Here is a 23,846-nt window from a genome sequence, read left to right as displayed (position 1 = left end):
GTGTAGGTCCTACCTATAAACAAAGCCGACGGGGGCGAGGGTAGAGCAGGGAGCGGGGGGGGGTGATCCCCCCTCCCACGCACCCGCCCCGCTTCCCAGAAGCCAGGGTGAGGGGCACAGGGAGGGGGCGGGGCTGGAGCGAGGGGGCGGTGGGCAGCCCGCTCCCCCCCCCGCCATAAAGGGGCCAGCGGCCCCCTGCGCCCCTTTGTCTGCGGAGAATGGAGCCGAAAGCTTGTGAAAGTGACACCGGGAATGGGGCGCGGATGGGGGGGCGTCTCCCTGGGTAACCGCGGGGGCTCGGAGTGCAGCTAATGCTGGGGAGACAGCGGCTCCTGAGCCCAAGCTGCTGGCGAGGGGCAGGGCCTCAGGGTGGGGCAGACCCAGCTTTTAATGGGTTTAAGCTCCGGGGGGGAGACCCCTCCCCCCGCCCCTGGGCCTGGTTCATTGAGAGAAACGCCTCCCCCCGCCCCCCGGCCCGGGTTTACGGGGTGCCCCCCCCATGCCGGACCCTGGGTGAGGAGCTGAGCTGGGATCAAGGGTTTGATCTGAGATTTGTGTCAAATCCACTGGAGCCCCACACACACCCCCAGCCAGGCACAGAACCCAGGAGTCCTGCCCCAGCCTAGCTAGGACTGGAGTGCCCCCTCCAAGTCCTGCAAACCGGCCTGGAGCCGCTGGTGGCCGGGCAGACGGAGGGGCTCGGCCCGGCCCCTTTCACCCCCCGGGCCGAGCAGCGCCTGGGCGGCCCATGGCCCGGGGAGCGCGCGGGTGGGGCTGGGGGTCGCTGGCTGTCTGGAGCTGGGGGGGGGACGGTCACCGCCCCCCCCCCCCGGCAGCCCCTCTCCCGGCCAGGGCAGATTTCAGCACCTGGGACAGCGGCCCTGCCGGGGCTCCCTCGCCAGCGCCCCTCACCTGCGCGCCAGGGCTGCAGCGGGGCCCCGCAGGCAGGATCCGCCCCCCTCAGCTCCCAGCGGAACCGGGACCCCCGGCGGACGGAGCTGCCCCCCCCCGCACAGAGATCAGCTTAACGCCGGGAACACGGGGCGGGGGGTCCCCCGGCCCCAGCCCGTGGGTTGGATTAACCCAAAGAACTGGCCATGGCCCCGCTGGCGAACTCGCTCAAGTCTCGGCGTTAGATCCATCCCGTGGCGGGGAGTTCCGCCGGGTAACAGACTCTTCGCTGCCGCTCGGCCGGCCCCGGGGCTCCGGCCCCCGAGCCCGGACAGTCCGTCCCGCGCTCGGCCCCAGCCCCTGCCTAACCCCCCCGCCTCGGGCTGCTCCCAGCCCCGGGCCCCTCCCGGCCCATCTCTGCCGCCGGGGGCGGGGGGGGGGGGGCTGCCCGGGGAAGGCTCCTTCACTCCGCGGTTTGTCTGCTCCCCAACTTCCCGGGGGCGCCTGAGCCTGGGGCGGCTCCAAGCGGGGGGCGCCGGACCGGGCCCCGTCCCCCGCCAGCCCCGGGGACTGCGGGCTCCCGCCTAGTGAGAGGCGCAGCCGGGCCCCCCCCCCGAACCCCGAGCCGCGCAGAGCCGGACTGGGGGGCGGGGCGAGCCCGGCCCCTCACCTGGCGCGGCGCTGCCATTGGACGGGCGCTCCCTCCCCCGCCCCCCCCTTGCGCCGGTCCCTCCGGCCGGCCCGCGGGCGGGTCAATGGGCGCTGGGCGGCTCCGCAGCGCCAGGCGGGTCGGGGGAGCGGACCGGACCCGCAGCCGGACCGGAAAGCGGCAGCAGCGAGTTGGAGAAAGTTTCCCCCCCCCCGCGGGGCTCCCCATGGCCCGGCCCCCCCGCGGCCCGGGGCTCTGAGCCCCCGGCGGGGACCCCCGCTCCGGCCGGGCCATGGCCCGCTGGCGGCTCTGCCTGGCCGGGCTCCTGCTGCTCCAGGGCTGCGGTGAGTGCGGGGCGGGGGGGCTGGATTCACCCCCATTGAGCGCCCCGAGCGGGGGCAGGATCGGGCCCCAGGGGGCATCGCTCCCCGCACACCCCGGCCGCTCCCTTGTTCTGCCCCAACTGGCTGCTCCGCGGCCGGCGAGGTGGGGCCCCCTCCCCATGGGGGAGCCTGGGGGCCACGGAGCCCAGCTGCCCCCTCCGGCTCCCGCCCCACCAGCACCCGGAGCCCCGCCGCGCCAGGGGATCTGGCCCGTGCTCAGGGGCCCGGGGCCCAGCCAGTGTGTGGGGGGGTGTTAAACCGCGGGAGCTGGGGGTGACCCCACGCGGGACCCGGGGCGCCACTGGGAGAGCGGGACCAGGTGCCAGCCCCAGCGCAGCCACGGGTGTAACACGCGTGAGCCCCCCCCCCACCGGGCCCGTCCCCAACCCCCCCCCCAGATGCTGGATCCCCGGGTGGGGACACTGGGGGCAGGAGCCCGCGTGGCTTGGGCAGAGTGCGAAGGGGGCGGGAATAGAGGCCCCGAAGCCACCAGGGGTCCCCTCCCCCAGAGACGTGGGGGCGCTGCCTGTTTGTCAGCGGTGCGGGTTGGGGGGGCGCCCCAGGCCCTCGAGGGCTGCTGAGTTAGCGGGAATGGGGGAGCGGCTCCGGGAGGGGAGCGGGGTCTAGTGGGTAGAGCGGGGCTGGGCGCCAGGACGCCTGGGTTCTCCCCCCGGCTCTGAGATGGGGGGTCCGATCGGTTAGTGCAGGGGGGCTGGGAGCCCGGACTCCTGGGTTCTCTCCCCGGCTCTGAGATGGGGGGACCGATCGGTTAGAGCGGCGGGGGCTGGGAGCCCGGACTCCTGGGTTCTCTCCCCGGCTCTGGGATGAGGGGTCCGATCGGGCACGTTTGGGAGGCTGGTATTAGTTAAGCTGTTTTCAGCCCCTCCGGTGTCAGGCACTGGAGATGACGACGGGGGATGGGGTCCCACTTTGTTCTGTCCCCCCATAGTTCTCAGTGTGTTTGTACTGGGGGGCTAGTCCCCCCCCCACCTATACAATGTGGCAGCGTTAATCCATATCCCGTTGTGGCCCGGTGAAGTGGGGTCTGGGCTGGCTGAGACCCCTCTGCATTGGGGGGATGCTGCAGCCCCAAGTCCCCCCCTGTCTTCCCCGGCCCCCTAATCCTCCGCCAGTGCTTGGGCCACTGGGAGCCCCTGGGGCCGCAGCCGGCCGAGTGGCCAGTCCGGAGTGAGTCGGTCAGAGCCTGGGGGTGCCGGGGAGGGGCCAGGGCGGGTGAGCGATGGGGCGAGTCATGGGAACCTCACCCCGAGCGGGTCACGTGGGCCAGGCCAGCCAGGCAGATGGGCCGCGGGGGCCCCTGCCGGGCAAGGGGGGGCGGGGGCTATTGTGCCTGCCAGGAGCACAATGGAGGCTGCCTTCACGCCCTCTGACCTGCCCCATTGTTCCCCTCCCAGCGCCCTCCCCGGCTGGGCCTGGCCTGCCCCGGGCCCCCCTGCCCCCAGCGCAGTTGCTAAGGCCAGGCTGAAAGGCAGCATCAATCAAGATGTCAGGCTGGCAAATCCCTGTGCCCCCCCCGGCCCCCTCCCTTGGCACCGAGAGTTAACTCTGTGCTGCCCCTCCCACGCCGGGCGCAGGCGCCAGGGGCTGCCCAGCAGGAGGCGAGAGGGCCGGGGGCACCGCAGGCAGAGATGGGCCTGGCGGTGAATGGCCCACGGGCCCCTCCCCCTAGCACCAAGGGAGGGGTCTCTGGTGACACCCAGGGAACTGCCTTTTCCCAGCCACACTGCAGCCTGCGGGACTCCCTGCCACAGGGCCCAGTGAGGCCGAGAGCTGGGCAGGGCGCAGGGGGCCGGGCACCCAGAGAGCCATGTCTGAGGGCTCATCCGGGCATGAGCCGGCTCGGGAGGCAGCCACCCCCCTGAGGCAGATGGACCGGCCTGCTTGGGTGCCAGGAGGGGCTGGGGTGCAGCTGGTCGTTACGAAGCACCTGCGTGTGCATTGCACCAGCAGCGCTGTTACACTGACGTAGGTGTGTCGTGCCATGTGCATGGGGGGTGCTCACTGCCCCCTTGTGGCTGCCCTGCCCATTGGGTGCACACGCTGCGAAGGTACGAGTGTGCGTTGCACGCTGACGGGGGCATGGTCATGCCACACACGGGCGGACACTGCAGCCGTGTGCTTGGCGTGTCAGTGCGTGTGCGGGCACGTTTCCCGTGGTGCCCCAGGCAAGCTGCTCGGGGGCTGAGCTGTGGGTCTGCGGGGACGTGGGCAGGTTTGAGTAGCTGGGGGGGGGGAGCCTGGAGAGTCCCCCTTGGACACGCTGCCCTTGTGCCCCAGCTGTACCCCAGTGTCACCCCCCCTTCAGGCAGGGCTCGTAGCTGGGGGAGCCTCAGCCCTGGGGCAGGGGTGCTTGGCAGCCAGGCCAGAGGCAGGGCGGGGATACGCAGGGGCTGGGCTGGGATCTTTCACTTCCTGGCCTGTCCTGCTGTCTGGCTGCGCAGCGTATAAGCAGCTGCCATGTTCTGCCCCAGAGGTGGCTGACAAGGCAGGCCTGGGGGCGGGGGTGAGACTCCACTCAGCGCTGTGGGGTGACTCTTAGGGCGAGCTGGGGGGGAGGTGGGTGGCTGGATGCTCTGGCGCGAGCCAGAGGGCTGGTGAGCAGGTGAGGAGGCGGCTGTGCAGATGGGGGGTCACTAGCCATGGGCTGTAGAGCTGGGGGGCCGGAAGGAGGGGGTCTGTGCAGGTGATGGGTGGAGGGATTGGAAGGCGCGGCCGGCTGGAGGTCGCTGACGGAGGGGATGGCGGTGCAGGAGGGGGAGGGGATGGAGGTGCGGAGGGAGGGGGCGTGTGAACCGAGGGTAACAAACCCAAGCTGGCTTGAACCTGCGCCCAGGGCGCTGGGGCCCGAGCCTGCCCCCCCGGCGGGCATTGCCTGCGAAGCGCTGGCCGTGGGCGCCGGCCCCTGAGGTCTAACGGCTGCTCCCCACAGGGCTGGGCTGCCCCTCGGAGCTGGCGTTCCGGCTGGAGCCGGCGGACGTGATTGCGGTGCGGGAGCGGCCCCTGGTGCTGCACTGCTGGGTGGAGGGGGAGCCGCCCATCACCATCACCTGGCACAAGGACGGGGCCGTGCTGGCCAACGGCTCGCTGCGCATCGAGAGCTTCTGCCGCCGGCCCGGGGCCAGCGCCGCCAACCCGCCCAGCGTCGGGGAGTACAGCTGCGCCGCCCAGAACCGCCACGGGCTGCTGGTCAGCCGCAAAGCCCGCGTGCAGCTCGCCAGTGAGTCGGGGACGGGCCCAGCCCGTGGTGCCACCTGCTGCAGACCAGCCCGTGCACCAGGCCCGGCCCGGCCCTTGGTGCCACCAGCCCACGGCCCGGCCCTTGGTGCCACCAGCCCACGACCCGGCCCTTGGTGCCACCAGCCCACGCACCAGCCCACGGCCTGGCCCTTGGTGCCACCAGCCCACAGCCTGGCCCTTGGTGCCACCAGCCCACGGCCCGGCCCATGCACCAGCCCACGACCCGGCCCATGCACCAGCCCACGGCCTGGCCCTTGGTGCCACCAGCCCACGGCCCAGCCCACGGCCTGGCCCTTGGTGCCACCAGCCCACGACCCGGCCCATGCACCAGCCCACGACCCGGCCCATGCACCAGCCCACGGCCTGGCCCTTGGTGCCACCAGCCCACGACCCGGCCCATGCACCAGCCCACGACCCGGCCCATGCACCAGCCCACGTCCCGGCCCTTGGTGCCACCAGCCCACGGCCCGGCCCACGCACCAGCCCACAGCCTGGCCCTTAGTGCCACAGACCAGCCCTCACTGCCCCAATCCCCACTGGTGGGTGCTGCACGTAGGCCCAGCCCCCTCTGACCCTCCCCAAGGGTTTGGGGTGCAGGGCTGGGAGGGGCAGGTGTGTCTGGCCTCCAGCCCCACTCGGGGGGGGGGTCCCAGCTGAGCTGACTGAAAGTGGAGCCCTGGTCCCACCCCCTACCCCCAGCGTCACATGTTGTGGGTGCCTCAGCCCCCTGCCTGTGGGTACGTGGGGCGGGGGGGGCTGGACCCTCCTTTGCTCCTTCCTGGCTCTGCCGTCTGACCTGTGGGGCCCCACAAACCAGCTCCCTGCCGGGTGCCCCCCTGGCTCAGACACGGGGCAGCCCCTGTCCCCTCACCCGGGGCAACCCCCGAGTCCTGCATCAGGCTTGTGCAAGGCGAGGCCTGGGAGGGCACTGCTCTGAGGGAGCGCGCAGCGGGCGGGTGCCTCCAGAGGGGAGGTGGGGGCCAGGACCTGGCAGGGGAAGCGCATCTCCGTTGGGGTCAGTGTCCGGGGGGGTGTCTCTGCCCTGACGGTGCCCCCCCCTCCCCCAGCCCTGTCCACGTTCCACATGCACCCGGCGTCCATGGCGGTGGAGGAAGGCGGCGTCGCCCGGTCCCGAGGCCACCATCACCTGGGAGCGGAACCGCACGGCCCTGCCGGCTGGCGACCACCGGTGAGCGCGGCTGGGGGCTGAAAGCCACACCTGGTGGGGGAGGGGTGAGAGTGGGACCGGGCCGGCCCAGCGGGGAGAGTGGGACCTGCCGCGCCCCCCCGATGGGGGGTGGGGTAAGGCCCTAGGTGGCCAGTGCGGTAGCTGATGAACGTAGATTTTGTTTTGTTTGATGGCGACTCCATGGCCCCTGCCCCCCCCCCCGAGCTGGGCAAGACGCTGCCTCTGCCCTGCTGTGCCAGGGCTGCTGTTTGCAAAGGGCACCTGATTCCTACAGACCCGGCATTGCGCCCCCCCCCCCGCTGCCCCCAGCCAGTGACAGACCCAGTGTTACCAAAGCAACTGCCCAGCCCCCTGCCCAGCTTTGTCCAAAGATGCCCCCGGCCCCTTCCTCCCCTCCCAGCACCAGGGTCCACGTGGCACCAGCTCCCCGCCCTGAGGATTAATTGGTGCATTTTGCTCGTGCCATAACTGGGTGCCCTGCACCGTGGGGTGAGTTCACGGGCAGGGGTCTGGCTCCAGCAGACCCTGCCCAGTGGGGCCCCCTCCCTTCAGCCAGAACAGGCTGGGCCTGAGTTGGGCGGGGTGAGCCCTGTCTGTGCCCCCCGGCTGCTGCTCCAGGCTCCCGGGGAAAGGGAGCGTGTTTGCCCCCCATCTGCCAGGGCTTAAATGCCAAAGATTCCCCTGGCCTGGGTCCCCAGCCATGGGCCTGCTCAAAGCTCCAGGCCTTCCCCACGCAGCCCGGGTGCCCGTGGAGCTGCCCTGCCCTGCCGCAGTGGGCTCCAGCCATGGACCGGGCACCGTGATCCCTCCTGGCCTTGAACTCCCTCTTCCAGCCCCTGCCACCCCAGCAGCAGGACTGGGTCCCTGGGCAGGGGGTGCGGGAAGAGGCTCTGCAATGGGGTGACCCAATTTCAAGCCCCCCCCACTCCCCAGCTCCATGGAGCCGCTGCCCTTCGGTGTCGAGATGCAAACGCTAGAACCAATGAGCAGATTCTGTGCGCGGGGCCTGTCTGTGGACCGGGCCGGGCAGCACCGAGCAGCTGGCCCGGAGACGCTAACGCCCTGCCAAGGAGCAGAGCCGGGACCTGGGAGCTCCCTCTGCCCGCGGCTGGAGACAGGAGCACGACCTGGCCCCTCTCCCCACACGCTGCAGCTGCTGCCCCTGGGGCAGGGCTGGGGCGGCTGCTGAGGCTCTAGCAATGGGGCTGGGGGAGACCTGCGTGGGGCAGCCCCTGGGGGGAAGGCCCCAGCTTGGGCTTAGAATCATCTTCGCTCGAGCCCCTTAACTCCACCCCCTTCCTGCCTTCACAGCCTCCAGCCTCTGCCCCCACCTCCCCGTTAGCGCCCCCCACGGCCCAGAGCGCCCCCCAGGGAGCAGCATGCTGCCCCCCAGCTCGGGCTGGGAGGGGGGCCGTGGGGCCCGGGCAGCAGCTGGGCGTTCAGCTGCGGGAGCCGGAGCGCAGGGCCTGGGCGTCGCTCCTGACTGTGTTAAAATTAAAAATAAAATGGAGACCGAAGCCTGGCAGCACGTGGTGTCCTTGGGGGTGAGCCGGGGGGGTGCAGGGGGGGCTGGGCATCCTTCCCAGGGCCCGGCTAGTGACGGAGCAGTTCCCTGCCCCGGGCCCGGGGAGACGAATGGGGCCTGTGCTCCCATCACAGGTCCCCCAGCCCTGCTGGAGGCCATCGTGCAAACAAGGCCCATAGCCTGAGCACAGGGGGCCTCCCAGCCCACCCCTCCCCCAGGGGCAAGGGGGGGGTACAGCCCCACTCAGCTGCTAGCAGAAGCAGCCCCTGGCTTCCTGCTCAGGGCAGCAGAGGGAAGCCCAGGCCCCTCCCTGCCGGTAAGTCGGGCACCTGCTGAAAGGCTAACAGCAAAATCCAGAGCTTCCCCCCCACACCCCCAATTCCCCAGAGAGGAGGGGGCAGAGCCAATCTTCCCCAGGGCAGGACAGGCCGCCCCTGGCTGACCCACAGAGCCTCTGGAAGGGCTGTGCTGCCTGCACGCAAGGCCAGGAACGGGGTTCTCACCTGCAGCTCCCTACGCAGGGCTGCTGGGGCCCCCTCGCCCCAGGGAAGGGGCAGGAACACACGAGGGGAGCTGGGCCCCAGGCACCTCAGGGCCCAGCTGCAGCAGGGGCTGGAACTTGCCCTGCCTGCTGGGAGTCCATCTTTCTACTGCAGTGCGGGGAGGGGCTGGCCCGGATCCAGAGCTAGCCAGGCCCCTGCCCTCTCACCACCTCTCCCAGGCGCCTGGGGGTACACATGGGGCAGATTTATATAGAGGCAACACGATCTTTTCTATCCTATTATCTATCCCTTTCTTAACGATTCCTAGTATTCTGTTCACTTTTTTAGCTGCCGCTACATATTGAGTGGATGGTTTCAGAGAACTATCCACAATGACTCTAAGAGCCCTTTCTTGAGTGGTAACAGCTAATTTAGACCCCATCATTGTCTATGTAGAATTAGGATGATGTTTTCCAATGTGCATCACTCTGTATTTATCAACATTGAATTTCATCTGCCATTGTGCTGGCCCATCCTTTTGTAGCTCTGTGCAGTCTGCCTGGGACTTAACTATCTTTAGTACATTTGTATCATCTGCAAATGTTGCCACCTCACTGTTTACCCCTTTTCCCAGATCATTGATTAATATATTGAATGGGACTGGGCTCAGTACGGAGCCTGGGGGACACCCCTATTTACCTCTCCAGTCTGAAAACTGACCAGTTATCCCTACCCTTTGTTTCCTATCTTTTAACCAGTTACCATCCCTGAGAGAACCCTCCCTCTTATCCCGTGGCATCTGACTTTGCGTAAGAGCCTTTATTGAGGGACCTTTTCAAAGGCTTTCTGAAAACCTAAGTATCAGAGGGGTAGCCACGTTAGTCAGCACCTTATCGACTAACAGAGGTATTGGAGTATGAGCTTTGGGGGGTGAATAGCCACTTCGTCGGATGCAAGTAGTGGTAGTTTCCAGAGGCAGGTATCAGTAGGCAGGCAAGAATCAGGCTACAGATAATGAGGTTAGTTCAATCAGGGAGGATGAGGCCCTCTTCCAGAAGTTGAGGTGTGAACACCAAGGGAGGGGAAACTGGTTTTGCAGTTGGCAAGCCATTCACAGTCTTCGTTTAATCCTGAGCTGATGGTGTCAAAGTTGCAGATGAACTGGAGCTCAGCAGTTTCTCTTTGAAGTCTGGTCCTGAAGTTTTTTTTGTTGCAGCATGGCTACCTTTAAATCTGCTATTGTGTGGCCAGGGCGATTGAAGTGTTCTACAGGTTTTTGTATATTGCCATACACACAGGCTCCAGCTCAAACTTCTACAACCCACCCAGGACAACACTCCCTTGCTTTCACAGGCCTTGGGAGGCAGGCCAGTCCTCGCTCACAGCCAGCCTGAAGCATATTCTCACCAGCAGCTACACACTGCACCATAGCAGCTACCAGCTCAAACCTCTCCAACGCATCAGTGATCTACAACCCATTCTGGATAAATGGACGCAAGTCAGATATTTGGAATGGCAATATACAGAAACCTGTAGGAGAACACTTCAGTCTCCCTGGTATTAGTAAGTTTATTTTATTTTATTTATTTAATTTTATTTTAATAGCCTCTCATCTGCCTGAGCATTTCACCGCCCTGGTCAGCTGGTCGGTAATATATCCCAACTGCAGAAAGGGAGAAAACACCCACTTGCCATGAGGGCAGAGCTGATGAATTCTTCCATGCAGTTTTCTGAAAGAGACAGTTTGAAATTGTCCACGTGTTTTGTTGCAGCGCATTTGAGCAGCAGCACAGCGGAGGGGAACACCCCTTCCTGTCGCCTTCACAGCTACGGGGAGTAAAGACAACAAAGGGTTAAAGCCAAAATGTTTCAATTCAGCCCAACCCAACTTTTGCAGCCCCGTGGTGCTGGATGATTGGCCGGGGCTGATGGGACTGGGCTCCTTCAGCGCAGGTCTTACCCAGCACAAGCCAGGTGCTGGCTGCAGGTCTCTCCCCACCACTGTGGCACAATTCAACTGTAAAAGAAGAAAGACGCAGGTGAGTAGCAGAGGGTGCAGGATGGGGGCACCTGGCTCAGCTGTTCGTGCCCATTTCTCCCCAGCGGAAACCTAGTGGTAGGTTTAACCTTACAGTGATGCCAGGGGCAGGGCTGGCCCAGGAGTTATAGCCAACAGCCAGGCAGCAATGAGGGCAGGGCCACGTGGCCACCCCTGCGCTCTTCACTGCCACCTCCATTTTGGTGCCCTTCTCCCCGAGGCTCCTGGGGGCAGCCCCAGCTGAAAGGTTTGTGGTTCAGTGGTCGTCTCGAGGCCCCTCACAGGCAGGAAGGTGAGGAAAGATGTTCAGATGTGTCCAGGAGACTCCCCTAGGGGTCTGGCTCACAACACTGGAGACCACGCTCTTGGCCTGGGGGGAGGGGGAGGTGTCATTTGGTGCAACCTGGAAAGGCTTTTCCATCTCTCCTGGTATTTCCATGAGGCACATCATTAGCCTCTGGAACTCACTGCAACATGACGTCATTGAGATCAGCTGTTAAAAAAGGCATAAAGGGAATCACCCAGCAAGAAGAATATCAAGTTAGACAGTAACAAGGATCCAAATGTTCCCTCTTCAGGACATGAGCCAATTGCCAACTGCAGGTGCAAAGCAGACGCCTCCCAGGGAAAGGCAGGCAGGGGAATTGCTGCCTGGCAGTAAATTGCAAAATTTTGAAACATGGTTTAATCTCAAATGGGGATGAAGAGTCAAAAATCTCAGAACTTTGGCAAAGCCCCCCACCCCCCAAATATTTTGTTTTATTTCTAGAAACAGACAGTTCTGTAATTTCTCACTAAAACTGATCAAGGTGTTTCATGGGACTAGATTTGAATCAGCGTTTTCTGAAGGAAAAACGATTCCTGTGGAAATGTTTCTGCCAACTAGAGGGACCGTGACACATTCCAGGGGGCTCTGCTGCCGCGTGAGAGCTGATCTCCCTTGCCCTCGCCGGGGCACCACCCCACCTCAAATGCAACGCACCAGCCTCATAAAAAGTTATAAATCATTCCTTTCTTTATTAAACATAGCTTGCAAGTGATAAATATTACAAAGTTTTTTTTAATCCTTTCTCCAAAAATTAGCTTATTTTTAACCAGTCACTGCATAATCGCTTGGCAGTATTTAAACAGCTTTTTTTTTTTTAAAACCAGATTTCAAAACACAATGCAAAAAAACTTAAAATTGTGCAAAAGGCCTGGTTTCCCCCCACCTCTCGGTTAGCTAGGCTGCAGGTGTGAGGCTGGGACCCCTTTGCTTTGCCATGCTGTACCCCTTGCTATCCACCCCGACTTCCCTCCCCTCCGAGCTCGGAGGGCATCCCTCAGTGCGGATGTGCAGTCCGGACCAGGGCAGAGCACGGCACCAGTGCCTTTGGGGGAAGGAGGCCTCTGCTGAGAAGTCAAGTCCAGCAGCACCCGTCCAGGGACGTCGGGCACTCAAGCCGGCAACTCCAGGCCCAGAGCAGCCAGACTGGAAGCAGCTACGGAACGGAGTTTGCGGAAGTGGGGAGCAATTCTGCGTGCCCAGTCTGAGCTGCCTTAAAGGGGCCTGGCCTTCCAGGAAGGGCTGCCCGAAAAGCCAGGCCCAGCGGGGCCTCTACGATCACCTGTGAAGATTTGGGCTACACTTGGTGGCGGGAAGGGACGTGACAACACCTGGGCAGATCTGCTGAGAGGCGCAGCGGTTCCTGCTCTGAAGTGCTATGCTAACGGGGAGCCTCTCGCTCCCGCTCCTGAGCAAAGCTTTACTGCCTTGCCCTCGGTTCGCTCGTCAGAGCTAGCCACGGCCAGGTGGAGCGAGCTGGATTCCAGCCTGGCTACAGAACTCAGCCTCCTGCTCGGTTTCAGCCAGGCCAACTGGGCGCAGATACAGCGAGAACACGCTGGAGGAGGAGGGCGACGACCGGCTCCCAGCTCCCCAACAAGTTTAGCAAGAGTCACTGATTTGGAGTCTTTCCAGAGCAGAGCTGCATGTGCTGGTGACAGAGTGCAAACAGCTGCTGCAAACAGAAGTCTGCAAAATGCACTGGAATTGCCTCTGTCCTCTCTAGAGCCCCCTGGTGCAGCCCGTCCCTACCACAGCCCCGCAAGGGAACGGGGTCTGCCCTGGAGCTGCTTAGCCTGTTTCTGAGCCAGCCAGTCCCTCCGTCAGTGCAGCCTCTTGGCCACATAACAGCTGGAGCGGCTGGGGGTGTTCGTGGGAGGGAAAGCACGGAAGAGACACACCCCCCCTTCTCCACCCCCAGAAGAGAGGGGGCTGTAGCTTCCCACCCCACCCAGTCCAGCGCATTTCAGTCCCCTCCCGTCATGCACAGACGGCTGGGGCAGCCTTGGCTGCTGGTACCAGGAGCCACCGTGGAAGGGGATCAGTCCCTGGGTGTTCTGGTGCCGTTGATCCCTGGGCCCCCTGCTCCAGCTGCCAACAGCAGGATGCTCGCAGGGAAGCAGGTGGGTGCATGTGGTGACATGGAAGGCTTCAGAGGAGCCAGGAACTGGCAGGCAGGGGTGAGGGGGACTGGAGAGAACAAGTCATTACCCAGCCCCAGGAGCAGAGACCCCACACAATGGGCCCCCCTGTGGCCAGGCCGAGGGGAACGCTAGGGCAGACCTAGCGCGATGCTGCTCACCCCACGGGGGGTTGAGAACAGGTGCAAACGCTGAGAAGGTTTTTCCAGCAGGTCAAAGGGTGGGCAAGCAGGTTCTGAGCCTGGGCTGGTCAGAGCAGCACCCGCCAGGCTGCGTCCACAGGAAGGCACCCAGCTGGGGTGAATGGGGGTCTCCAGGCGGGATCAGTTGCAGGGGGTGTAGGTGCTGGCTGGCTTAGACTGCGGGAGGCGGTGACGAGAAGCCAGGGCTCCAAAGGACTCCGGATCTCGCAGATGCACACAGGAAGAGTCTGGCCAGGCATTGCTAAGACACTCCGAACCCAGTGCCAGCACCTTTATGTCGGACCAACAACTGCTTCCGCTGCCCCTCCACGGGAGGGGCCAACGGCCACAGGAATCTGGGGCAGCCGTGCTGAGAGCAGCCAGTCAGTACTGGAGACCACTCATCTCAAGCTCTCTGGATTGTCATAGCTGCTGGAAACAGATGTTCCCCCCATTCCCAGCAGCCGGTCTGAGAAGCTCTGTACCATTTCATCCTGGATCCTGCCTGTTTTGGACTCTGCTCAGCGCCTGCATGGGCTCTGGCTGGCAGAACATGAAGGAAGCCGCACACCGCAGGTTGTTATAGATGTATATTGTATATATGCCAATGCAATAATAAAAACAGTGCAAATACAATTACAGTTCATAATACTTGTCCCCACCCCGGTCCCACTCCCCAAGATCCGGATGCTCCCCACGGGAATGCACCACCACTGCTGGTTAGAGAGACATCATGAGCTGTAAACCTAACGCTGGGGGAAGAAACTTCCTGCCTCCACTGCACTAGGGGGTGCTGGTAACTTGTAGGGTCCTTCTTTGTGTGTGTGAAAGGCACAGATTTGGGAGGTGGCGATTGCCACCAGTGCATTTCTGCAGGCTAGCAGTTCCCGCCCGGACAAGAGCGCCAGCCCCTGGGATCTTTGCCCCCTGCAGCTGTCTGACTTTGCTCCCCTAACCCACCCGCCGGAAACCACCCCTTTTGCACGTTTCAGGTCATACACAAAAGGTCACACTACAAAAGGACGTAACAACTTTCACAATATCCATGGCGAGGCTGTTTTTTTTGTTTGTTTTGTTTTCTACACAATGTACAATTGTTTTTAATGTGTCAAGAAATAGCTTATATACACGAATGAGTCCTTGTTATAACATTTCGGCAGCAATATCATAAGCTAATTAAGATCTTGTTGGGGTGGGTGAGTGGAGATGGGTGAGGGTTAGAGAAGAAAGGGGGAGGGATGGGTTATGCCTTTGGAGGAACAAAAAATAAAACCCCACTAAGCGTTCACAAGCAGCTCTACATCTAGCTGTAAAAGAAAAGCTAACCGAAGCGGGGAAAAAAATCCCTATTTCTGTATCTAAAAAAAGAGACAATTTTCTACCGTACATCACATCCATAAAGGGGGAGGGGCACTTTACCAGGGATTGGGGGTGGTCGCGCGCTGTGGTCAAGACAAAAAGAATTTAAACCTGTGCAGATCACAGACAAAGCAAGCATCTTAATTCCCCTTAGACACAGAGATCAGGAGGCAGAGTGAGGTGGGAGGGGTGGGGTGTCAAATACTGCAATGATCCAAACTGCTGGCTGTAGAGTCGGACACTCCACCATCCCCAGCGGCAGTGCAAGGGTCTAGGCACCAGAACCTCACTGGGGATTTAACAAGACGAAGCCAGGGAGATTCCCCAGTGGAGGGGGTGAGGTGCCCAGGGCAGCAGGAGGAGTGAAGGATGGGCTCTGACGACTGGGGGATGGAAACATGAAGCAGTTGCCGTTTTTGGGTTTACCAACATGACCTGACACCTGCCGACTGCTGTGCAGTGAACCCAGCCCAGGGCCCAGAGGGAGCATTTGCTCTGTGCTTTCTAGCTCGGGGTACCCTCTGCGAAGTGTGGGAAGAACCCGCTGTTGCAGGAAGTGTTTACAGAACCAAGGAACAAAACCCAGAGATGAGGTTCAGCCCCCCAGGCCTGCTGGAGATGAGAATTTCTGTTTCACGTGAACAGCTGGGGCTGCACGCAGGGAGAGAGCCCCTTAGCACCACAGAACCCATCGATGTGCGGACACACGCTTCCAGGACAAGCGTCAGGGGAGAGGGGGGATTCATGAGTGATTTTACAATTCAGCAACCCATCGGCAGGAGTGTGGGACCACGGAGAGGGGGGAAAACAGCTGCGGGCCAAGTAATACAACTGGCTCCCGTCGCTGGCTGGGTCTTGAGAACAGCTCTCGGATGACATCTGCCAAAGGGAAGGAGCGATTCAAGGCTACAGCCGGCAACAGATGGGCCAGCAGGGTCTGAGCAGGCCCCACCTATCCCAATAAAGCCACTGTGCACCTCCAGCACTCGATGGACACCCGGCAGCCCACACAACACCCCTGTGAGGCAGGGAAGCATCACCTCCAATCTACAGCTGGGGAAAGAGAAAGGTGAAGTGACTTACCCAAGGCCACAGAACTGGGAGTAGAACTGGGGAGTTCCTGGCTCCCGGACCCATGCTCGGACCATGCTGCCTGCCACAGACGCAGGTCAGCCTTCACTGCACTGGGTCAGACAGGGTGATCTGCGAGGCCCGGGCTGCAGGATGGAAATAAATCTATAAGCAAGCGATAGGGAAGTTTTCTTTCACCAACCACTGCATTAATCAAGCTGGGGTGGGTGGGTGGGGGGACCCTGATCCCCTTCCCAAGAAATTTCACTTAGCACCATTATTGTTAACTTGCTCTGACAATTAACTAGTGCACCAGGCCCCAGCTGCAGGGACTCGTTAAGTATTGCACATTTTTAATTTTCATCTCAACCAATCTGCTTGGGCCACCTCGTACCTCTCGGTAACACCCACTGGGGGAGATGGGGGCAGGGGACAGCAGGATAAAGCCAGCTCTATGTCGAGAGGGGGACACGAAGAACGGGCTGATCATTTCTTGGGTTTATCAAAGTGCTTCCCTCTAAGCACAGCAGGTTGATACGGAGAATCAATGTCCCAGTGCCGCACCAGCTACAACAGTGAACCACAAAACAAAAGAAAAAGAAAAAAGCCGCTGTGCATTCCACTAGGTTCCAAAAAAATCCTTTCGCCTCTGGGGGGCCCGGCCACACATCCACGCCCCTCGGGTATTATTAAGTGCTCACTGAATCGAGGGAGTGGGGTGCACCGAAGCAGAGACAGGGGAAGGGCCAGTTGTACCAGCACGTGCCCTCCCACCTTGAGATGATGGGATGAGGGAGGAGACGTCTGCACAGGAATGGGAGCAGGTAGGGAGGGCCTAGTTCTTGCACTGATACAGACCCTCCTCTCCAAAGACAGGGACATGCGTGCGGTGCCTCTTGGGGAGAAATCCTGCTGGCTTTCAAGGGAACGGCGTCAGACCTCCTTCCTCAGTCACTCGCAGCTCTCCGTTCAGACTATGGCAGTTCAGGTATTGCAGCCACAGCTACCAACCAGAGAGAGTGGCGACGCAGCACGGGGGCATGCTGGAGAGAAGGGCGCCTCTTCCCAAACAGCAGGTACTGCTGGGCACCCCAGCAATGACACTCCATGCGAGTGGCGACTTAGCACTTCATTGCACAATTAATGTTCCATCAGGAAACGCCTTCCAAGGAGGGCAGGGTCCCCCTCAGAAGCAGCAAATCAAGCATATTCGCTTGGTCTTGTAACAGTTTGGCCAAGGAGGTTCCCCCCCTGCATTTACATAATTCAATCAACAGCAAGTGGGAAGGCTCCGCACCAGGGTCCTGCTCCCCCGAGTGCAGTTCTGCTGGGCCTCTTTCCGGGGTACTGGCGAGGAGCTGGCGCCCTCTGCTGCCAGGAGATGGTTCTGCTCTTTCCGGGTTCAGGTGCGGGCCCTCTGGGCACGAGGGTAAGTGCAAATAGAGCGATCCGCGGACGAGGACTCAGCTTGCTCTTGCTTTGGGTTTGCTAACTCAATCCAATCCATGCGCCCTGCAATGCTCCCTGCTCGGCCGCTGGGACGCGTACAGCTTCCTGGGGCCAAGAACAGGGCGCTGCTCTGGAGAGCACAATGGCAGGGGGATTCAAAAGGCTTGAGGCCCCTGTGCCCTTTGGTAGTTCATCACAGTCCCTTAGAGAACTTCAGCTTCTACACAGGGAGCATCAGAATTACTGGGAGACAGAAACACACACTAGGCAGCATCACGGGTCCGCCCTGGGGCACACGCCCCAGCCATTTCCGCTGCACTGCATTATGGGGTCTGGTAGCACAACTGATGGGATTCCCTGGCACAACACGCCAGCCCTGCCAGCCCTTGCACTGCACTGTCAAGCACAGAGATCTGCATCCAGCCACACGTGTTGCAAGTGGCAGGTGCACTGCACTGAAACACAGCTCCTTCCTTCACACCCTGGGCTGCCGTCCTCCAGGGAGATATCGTGCTCCATTAACGTATGCATGTGGCCAAGCGGTTATGGCCCAACCCCTCAGCGAGATTCAACTGGACGCATCCACAGAACCTCTGTCCCTTACCTCTTTTGGTGAGCAACTCAAAGAACGCAAGTCCTAATTCGCCCTACTAAGTGCATAGAACAGCTGTCCAAACGCCAGCACACTGCCACCTCTCCCCCCTCCTCCCCTCCAGTCAGCACTGACCACCCTTTACAGATGGTCACTTGGAGTAGAGTGGATGCTCTTAAAAAAAAAAATCTCTGGAAAGGAAAAAAGTTTAACCCTCCATTTAGCAGAGGAAAAAATAAAAATTAAAAATTCTATGCTTTGTCATTACAAAAAATAGCATCAAACGAGCATGAACACATGTCTAGTGCTGATTTCAAGCAGACAATTGTCCTGACCTTGGGCAAGGGGAATGACCTCACTGCTATAGAAAACCAAAGAGAAGAGTTAGGTTGGGAAAGGACAGGTCGCTGAAGTTTTGAAATGTTTTTTGTCTTTTTCCCGTGTATGGTAGGCACCAGTACAGGCACTGCATGCGACAGAAGTGGGGAGGGAGGGGAAGGGTCAATAGGCGTTATTTCTGTCCGCTGATGGACTGCGATATAGACCGTGGTGGGATCATATCTAAAAGGTATTCCCGCTGCCGGTCTGCCAAGCTCGATGCTTTGTGGCCTCCGATCCCAGCATTCAGGTATGCAATGTTAACACCTAGAGGGGAGAGAAAAGCAAGTGGGGACAATTACTCCTGTAACAAAGTGTTACACCCAAACCCACCCTGCCCCACAGAGCGCCGAGGGGGCCAGCTTAACAGAACTCACGTCATTGGCTCTTACTGCCACTCCCTGTAAGAGAAGACTCCACCCCCCATCCCTGCAGCACAGGTCTGTCCCCTACACGAGCCAGCATCCTGTCAAGCCACGAGGTTTCCATGCCATCCTTTGGGAGCATGCACCAAGTCAGGAGCAAGTGTGTGCCGGGAATAAATGAAGGTTCTACAAGGTCTCTATTGTCCTTGACTGATAATCATTACACTCAACAGTAATTAGTACAACTGACCCCTATTTGTTTTAAAGGCCATTTGGTTACAGAATCAATGAAAACACAGGCCCAACCTTCTAATACAAAGCCACTGTCCCAGAAGGACACATGCGCCGTGATCAGCTCTCTCGTGTGTCAGAGGACTGAGCAGCCAGCCAGGCAATATTAGCACTTGTGCAGGGTCTCCAACTCCATGCACTTGACAGACATTAACCTGTCCTCCCACCGACCCTCAGGTCAGGAGGATTATCTGTTTTAGAGATGGAGGAACTAGAAGTGCCCCCGGAGCAGGTCCCCGTCAGCACAGAGTTCCTGCACTCAGGCCACTGGCCGCGCTTGGAGGAGCGGACTTCCAGCCATCGACAACGTGGTTAAGGTTCTTAGTCTAGTCTGCAGCCCGGCCTCCCTTCCCATTCCGCAGGCCAATGCTTGACATTACCTGGCATACCAAGGAGACCACCCGCAACAGACAGCTGGGGCGCCTGCGCGAAGTTGGACAGCATCGAGCGGGCAGAGGTGGGGATGCCACGCTGCAGAGTGCTCTGGGGCTGTGCAGCCTGCGGGCAGAGAGAACGAACAAGTGGAAAGTGAGCAGGACACAAGCACCCCACCTCTTCCAGGAGCAGCACCAGTGAAAGAGCCAGGGCCATAATCCACACCCACTAACAGAGATCCTGACCCAAAACCCAGCTCCAGCCTGGGGAAGTCAGGCAGCTTTGGTTTCACTAGGCAGGGACAGGCGACCTATTCAGAGCTCCCATCTCGGTTGGAATAAAAGGCAGGAAGGTCCCAGACCAGTGTCAGAGCAAAACGGTGACCAACCTTGACAGGTCACTGATTGTCTGGCAGCGGGTGCGAGTGGGAACAGCAAGTGAGCAGCAGTCAGAGACAAGGGACTGCTCTCTGCCTTCGTCCCCGTCTTGAAAACCCAACGTTTGCCAATGATGGATTCCAGGCCTTGGGCAGCCTTACCGGGCTGGGAGCTCACTCCGTTGCCTGCTCCTTCTGCTGGCTGATCTGGGACTGACAAGGGGGTTATACGCCTTCCTGGCACTTGGCACTGAGGTGCCAGGGGAGCACCGCAGGGCAGGCAGCAGAGGGAGACCAAGCAGCTCAAAGCTGTCCCCATCACCTCTGCCACCCAGACTCAGGATCACTGCAGTGCCTCCGACTACTGCAGCGTGTGGACGGGGGAAGAATGACAAAGGGATGGTAACACTGAGAGGGAAAGGGCTCACAAAGCACCGGGGATGGATGAGAAATGGCCCCCCAGCGTTACAAAGAGCTGCTTGGAGGTGACAGGATAAGTCTCTCGAGGCTGGTCTGACACAGCAGTGCAGAGACTCAGTGCCCCAGCTGCATGGGCCCTGGCTCTGGCCATCAGGACGATGCATTCCACCAACTGAAAGGGCCAAGCCCTCCCTGCCGTGGCCCCCCCAGAGGCTGGCAGGCTGCTGCAGCTGCTCACCTGGCGGAGTGTGTGGTGCCTCATGATGGTCTCCTGTTTGCTGACACTGGACACGGCAGGAGCTGCAGTGGGAGATAAGGCTGCCTGCTGCTGTAGCCTCTGCTCAATTTCCTGCAGGAAGCAGAGGCATTTTAGAGCAACACACAAGGGGCCAATTTAGGAGCATTTACCCCACTGGCGATTTTCAGTGATACGCAGGAACCTTATGGGCAGCAAGGTCAGTGTATAGCAGAGAGTCCCAATTAAATCTGCTGCCTATGCTGGGGGGCCGGGGAGGCAGGGAAAGCAGCCTTGGGATCCTTCTGCCCTCAGAGCAAGAGGAGCGCAAGCTGCACGTGATTTGGTTACTGAGCAGCCCTCGCTGACTCTCCCCTTCCTCCCAGTGCTCCCAACACCCCTCTGCCTGAATTGTTGCCCAGGGTCTGATGTTTGCTGGAGATTGTAAACTGTCCATCTAGGTCTGGAAAACGCCTTGTGCGACAACAGCGACACACAAGGACAGCTGATCAGCTCTGCCCAGAGCAAAGGGCGTCCCAGTTTAGTCTGGGGTGTGGATTGCCTGACGGGTGAGAGCTGACCACACTGGCACTAGAGAGGGGATCTTAACCTACACCCCCCAGTCCTGAACCAGGACAAACGGGCTAGCCGGAGTCCTTGCAAAGGAGGTGGCTTGCAAGGGCCAGGTGGGGAGAGCAGCAGCGTCAGGGGATGTTCCCAGTATTCCCACCCCACACAGGCTGAGTCACAGATAAACCATCCCGGTGGATCTCGGCAGCCCTGAGGATGTGGGGGGTCAGTGCTGCCCCCTGGACTTTACCGGAGCTTTTCAAAGTGGGCCCGATTGCCACTGGCCTCCACAGGGGGCTGGGCAGCTCCTGCCCTCAGGGGGAGCCTTCGAAGGCACAGAGTGACTGAAGGCTGCAGCTCAGGAGTAGCTGGCCGTTCCTCCCCCGCCCGCAAGCCGGCCAGGCCGCTTCCGCTTCCCGCATGGACCTCAGCTGGCTGAAGTCTGTTCACCTGACCCAAGTGATAAGGGAGGGAGGAGAACCAAGTTAGAGTCTCCCTGACATTAGGGCAGCTCCTCCCCCTGCCCTTGTTCTCAGCTCCTGCTGCTAAGCTCTAACCCCCACGCTATGGTCCCTTTTCGGATGGATGGTGAGTCGGCAGGACTTCGTTCAGAGCCGCCCAGCTCTGCTCCCCACTGAGCTGCTCTGGGGGGAGCAGAGCTTCCCAGCAATGGTGGCAGCAGCTAAGTACACTGCACCTATAATGCTCCCAGCCACAAGCGGAGGGACGAGTCCAACTCCAGGCCCCCCACGTTCCTTGGAATCACTCCTGTGGCCCGGCAGGGGCTCAAAACACTCTGCAAACACCAAGTGTGGAGGTAGGCAAAGGTCCCCATGTGACAGCTAAGCAAACAGGCACTGAGCGGTTAGGTGACTTCTCCAGTATTACAGGAAGGCTGGGGCATAACTAGGAACAGAAGCCAGTAGCCCTGACTCCCAGTTCCCAGCCCACTCCTAGTGTGGCAAATGAGTTCTCAAGCCATCGGGAGAAGGTACCGAAAGGAAAAGGAGTAACGGCGCTCAGGAAATACTCCATTCACTGCAGGAGAGGGTATTTTTAGATACCTAGCACTGGCTTTTTTTTTTTTTTTTAAATGAAGTACTGCACTGAAACAGGGCACCGCTCAAGGAACTGACCCATAGCAAGGCTGCACGGAGGAAAGGGAACAGATTGCCTCTGCACACACTGCAAACCCATGCACTGCCAGGGAAGGGAGAAGCCAAGATTGGAAGCAAGACTAGAGCTGGAGGATGCCTGGGTCTCCAGCAGGGTGGGCTGGAACTTGCCTGCTCCTGCTGCAGTGCTTTCACGAAGGCGTTCTTCAGCCGGTTGGTGTGCTCTGCTTTCAGCGCCTTCTTCTGATTGGAGGTCATGCACTGCTCGCACAGGATCTTCCCGTTCTTCTCCTGCTTCCAGTGCGGGGTGAAGTCAGTGCGGCACTGAGCACAGACAAAGGGCTCCATGCGCAGGAGGGAAGCGCAGCCTTTGCCTAGACGCCACCAAGAACAGGGGTTAATGGGGTGGCACGGACACTTCCAACCTCCCCCACAATCATGGAGACAGAACCAGCCTGCACCCTTCGCTTTGTTAGGAGAACCTGGGTCAATGTAAGTAAGGGGCACTCAGCACGTGGCAGCATTCCCAAAGAGTAACTTTGGATGGGAGCAGACTGGGCTTTGCCATAAGGTATGCTCAGGGCGAACGTGAGCATGGGTCCTCCCTGGGCAGCTATGCATGAGATTCCAGTCTTCTCTCACTCCCAGCCTCTAGGGAACTGCAACATCAGGAGGCTCTCAGGTAGGGGGCTGCCCAGGCACTGCCCACAAGGATGGAAGCTGCCAGTGGCCAGCTTTAAAACCAGGAGTTAAACTGTCAGGTTCCAAACAGGGCAGACACTGACATCTGCTGAGCTCCACTGGAGTTCGGCAGGACAAAACCCAGCAAATGGATGATTTTAAAGAGACCTCATCTAGAACCTGGAATTCCCTCATACAAACAACTCCACTCTGCAGAGTAACCGCTGGTCCAGTGCAGCCCTGTTCCAAGCCAGTTACCCTACAGACAGTATCTGCTCCCCCTCTCCAGATACAGATTGCATCTTGCCTAAGAACGCTGCAGAGGGATTTACATAACAGAGTTCTTACAACTCTGCTTCTGGCTACTCTTCCTGTTCCCATGGTAACAGACATTAGAGCACTGAAATCAGGGTGAGGTGCTTTTAAAACAATTATTTCAAAGGAAGGTGCTTTAAAAGACAGGCTGTTGGTGGAGATTCAAAGTCCATTTCCATGGGAATGGCAACAGCGGGCCAGACACAGGAGCCCTGCACAATTCCAGTGCCAGAGAAGAGGGACTCGTGCGATTTTGTATCTGAACTCCAGAGGTTTGTTTTGTGAGTTTTTCCAGGTAAAGGGGTGGGGGGAGGATTCTTTAAAAAGTCTCCCCTTTACCCCCCCCACCCAAGGATAGCGTGAAGGGGGCAAAGCTGACCAGGGACCCGTTCAATGCTTGCTAGCCAATCGGCAGTCTGCTTTCTCGAGGACCACTAATCCTCCTGAGACAGGCAGCCAAGCACGGCCTGTTTTGCAGATCGAAAGCTGGAGGTGGAGAGGTGAAGCGACAGAGCCAGACTCCCATTCTTTAAGCCAAGGATCTCAGCACTAGGCAAAGGGAAGTATGACCCCATTTTACAGGAGGGGAAACCAGAGGGAAAGTGACTAGGCCAAAGCTACCAATCTAGGAATAGAACCCAGGCATCTTGATCTCAGGTCTAGCCACCGCTGTGTTTGTAGCAGTCATGTTGCTCACCCGGCTTGTAACTCACCTTGACTGTCAATAACACTCTGTACCACCTCCTCCAGCCCCACCATGTAGATGAACTCGCTGTTGGCTGCGCTGGGCAGGAAGTGAAGCAAGGGCGCTGGCGGTTTCGGGGGTGGAATCTCCAGCAGTGTTTTTTCCAGTTGCTTGCGCAGGGCAAGCTTGGCAGCTGCCTGGGAATTGGCAGCATCATTCAGAGCACTGGGGCTGGGAAGTGGGGATGACACCCTGTTCACAGTCCCGGGCTGGATATGAGAGGCAAGGTTCATGTAGATGGCTGAAGAGGTCGTACGCTGGCAAGGAACAGAAGAACTTGACTGCTGGAGAGGGAAAAGAGAGAGTGTTAGGGTGGGCACCCGATGGCCAAGCAAAGAAAGGACAGTGCAATCTGACTGATGCAACTTGACTCTCTATGGGGACTTGCGAGCACACTGTACTATGGCTCCGGGTAGCCTGCTGAAGCCAGGTACAGCTCAGTGTTA

General features: G+C 60.1%; 2 protein-coding genes across 4 annotated transcripts in view; one reads left to right on the top strand and one right to left on the bottom strand.

Annotated features, from left to right (window-relative positions):
- Window positions 1-1,803: 1,803 nt before the first annotated feature.
- LOC120390474 (immunoglobulin superfamily DCC subclass member 3-like) lies at window positions 1,804-7,918 on the top strand. Its single transcript, XM_039513183.1, has 4 exons — window positions 1,804-1,884; window positions 4,874-5,161; window positions 6,249-6,370; window positions 7,682-7,918. The coding sequence occupies exons 1-4, from the start codon at window positions 1,833-1,835 to the stop codon at window positions 7,916-7,918; spliced, it is 699 nt and encodes a 232-aa protein (XP_039369117.1). The 5' UTR covers window positions 1,804-1,832.
- Window positions 7,919-14,105: 6,187 nt separating this feature from the next.
- Window positions 14,106-23,846, bottom strand: part of GATAD2B (GATA zinc finger domain containing 2B) — a 74,632-nt gene continuing 64,891 nt past the window's right edge. For 2 of the 3 annotated variants that reach the window (XM_039513562.1, XM_039513560.1), the window contains 5 exons: window positions 23,369-23,684; window positions 21,831-22,033; window positions 19,978-20,088; window positions 18,949-19,066; window positions 14,106-18,179 (listed from right to left, as the gene is read on the bottom strand). In XM_039513562.1, the coding sequence (XP_039369496.1) occupies window positions 18,046-18,179; window positions 18,949-19,066; window positions 19,978-20,088; window positions 21,831-22,033; window positions 23,369-23,684 (882 nt within the window). In that variant the 3' untranslated portion in view covers window positions 14,106-18,045. The remainder of the gene's footprint in view (window positions 18,180-18,948; window positions 19,067-19,977; window positions 20,089-21,830; window positions 22,034-23,368; window positions 23,685-23,846) is intronic. The other variant, XR_005591120.1, reaches the window with a different exon arrangement.

The sequence above is a fragment of the Mauremys reevesii genome, linkage group 24, assembly GCF_016161935.1.
Source record: "Mauremys reevesii isolate NIE-2019 linkage group 24, ASM1616193v1, whole genome shotgun sequence".
NCBI classification, from domain to species: domain Eukaryota; kingdom Metazoa; phylum Chordata; order Testudines; family Geoemydidae; genus Mauremys; species Mauremys reevesii.
Note: the sequence above shows the minus strand (reverse complement) of the source record. Positions and strands in the feature narration are given on the sequence as shown.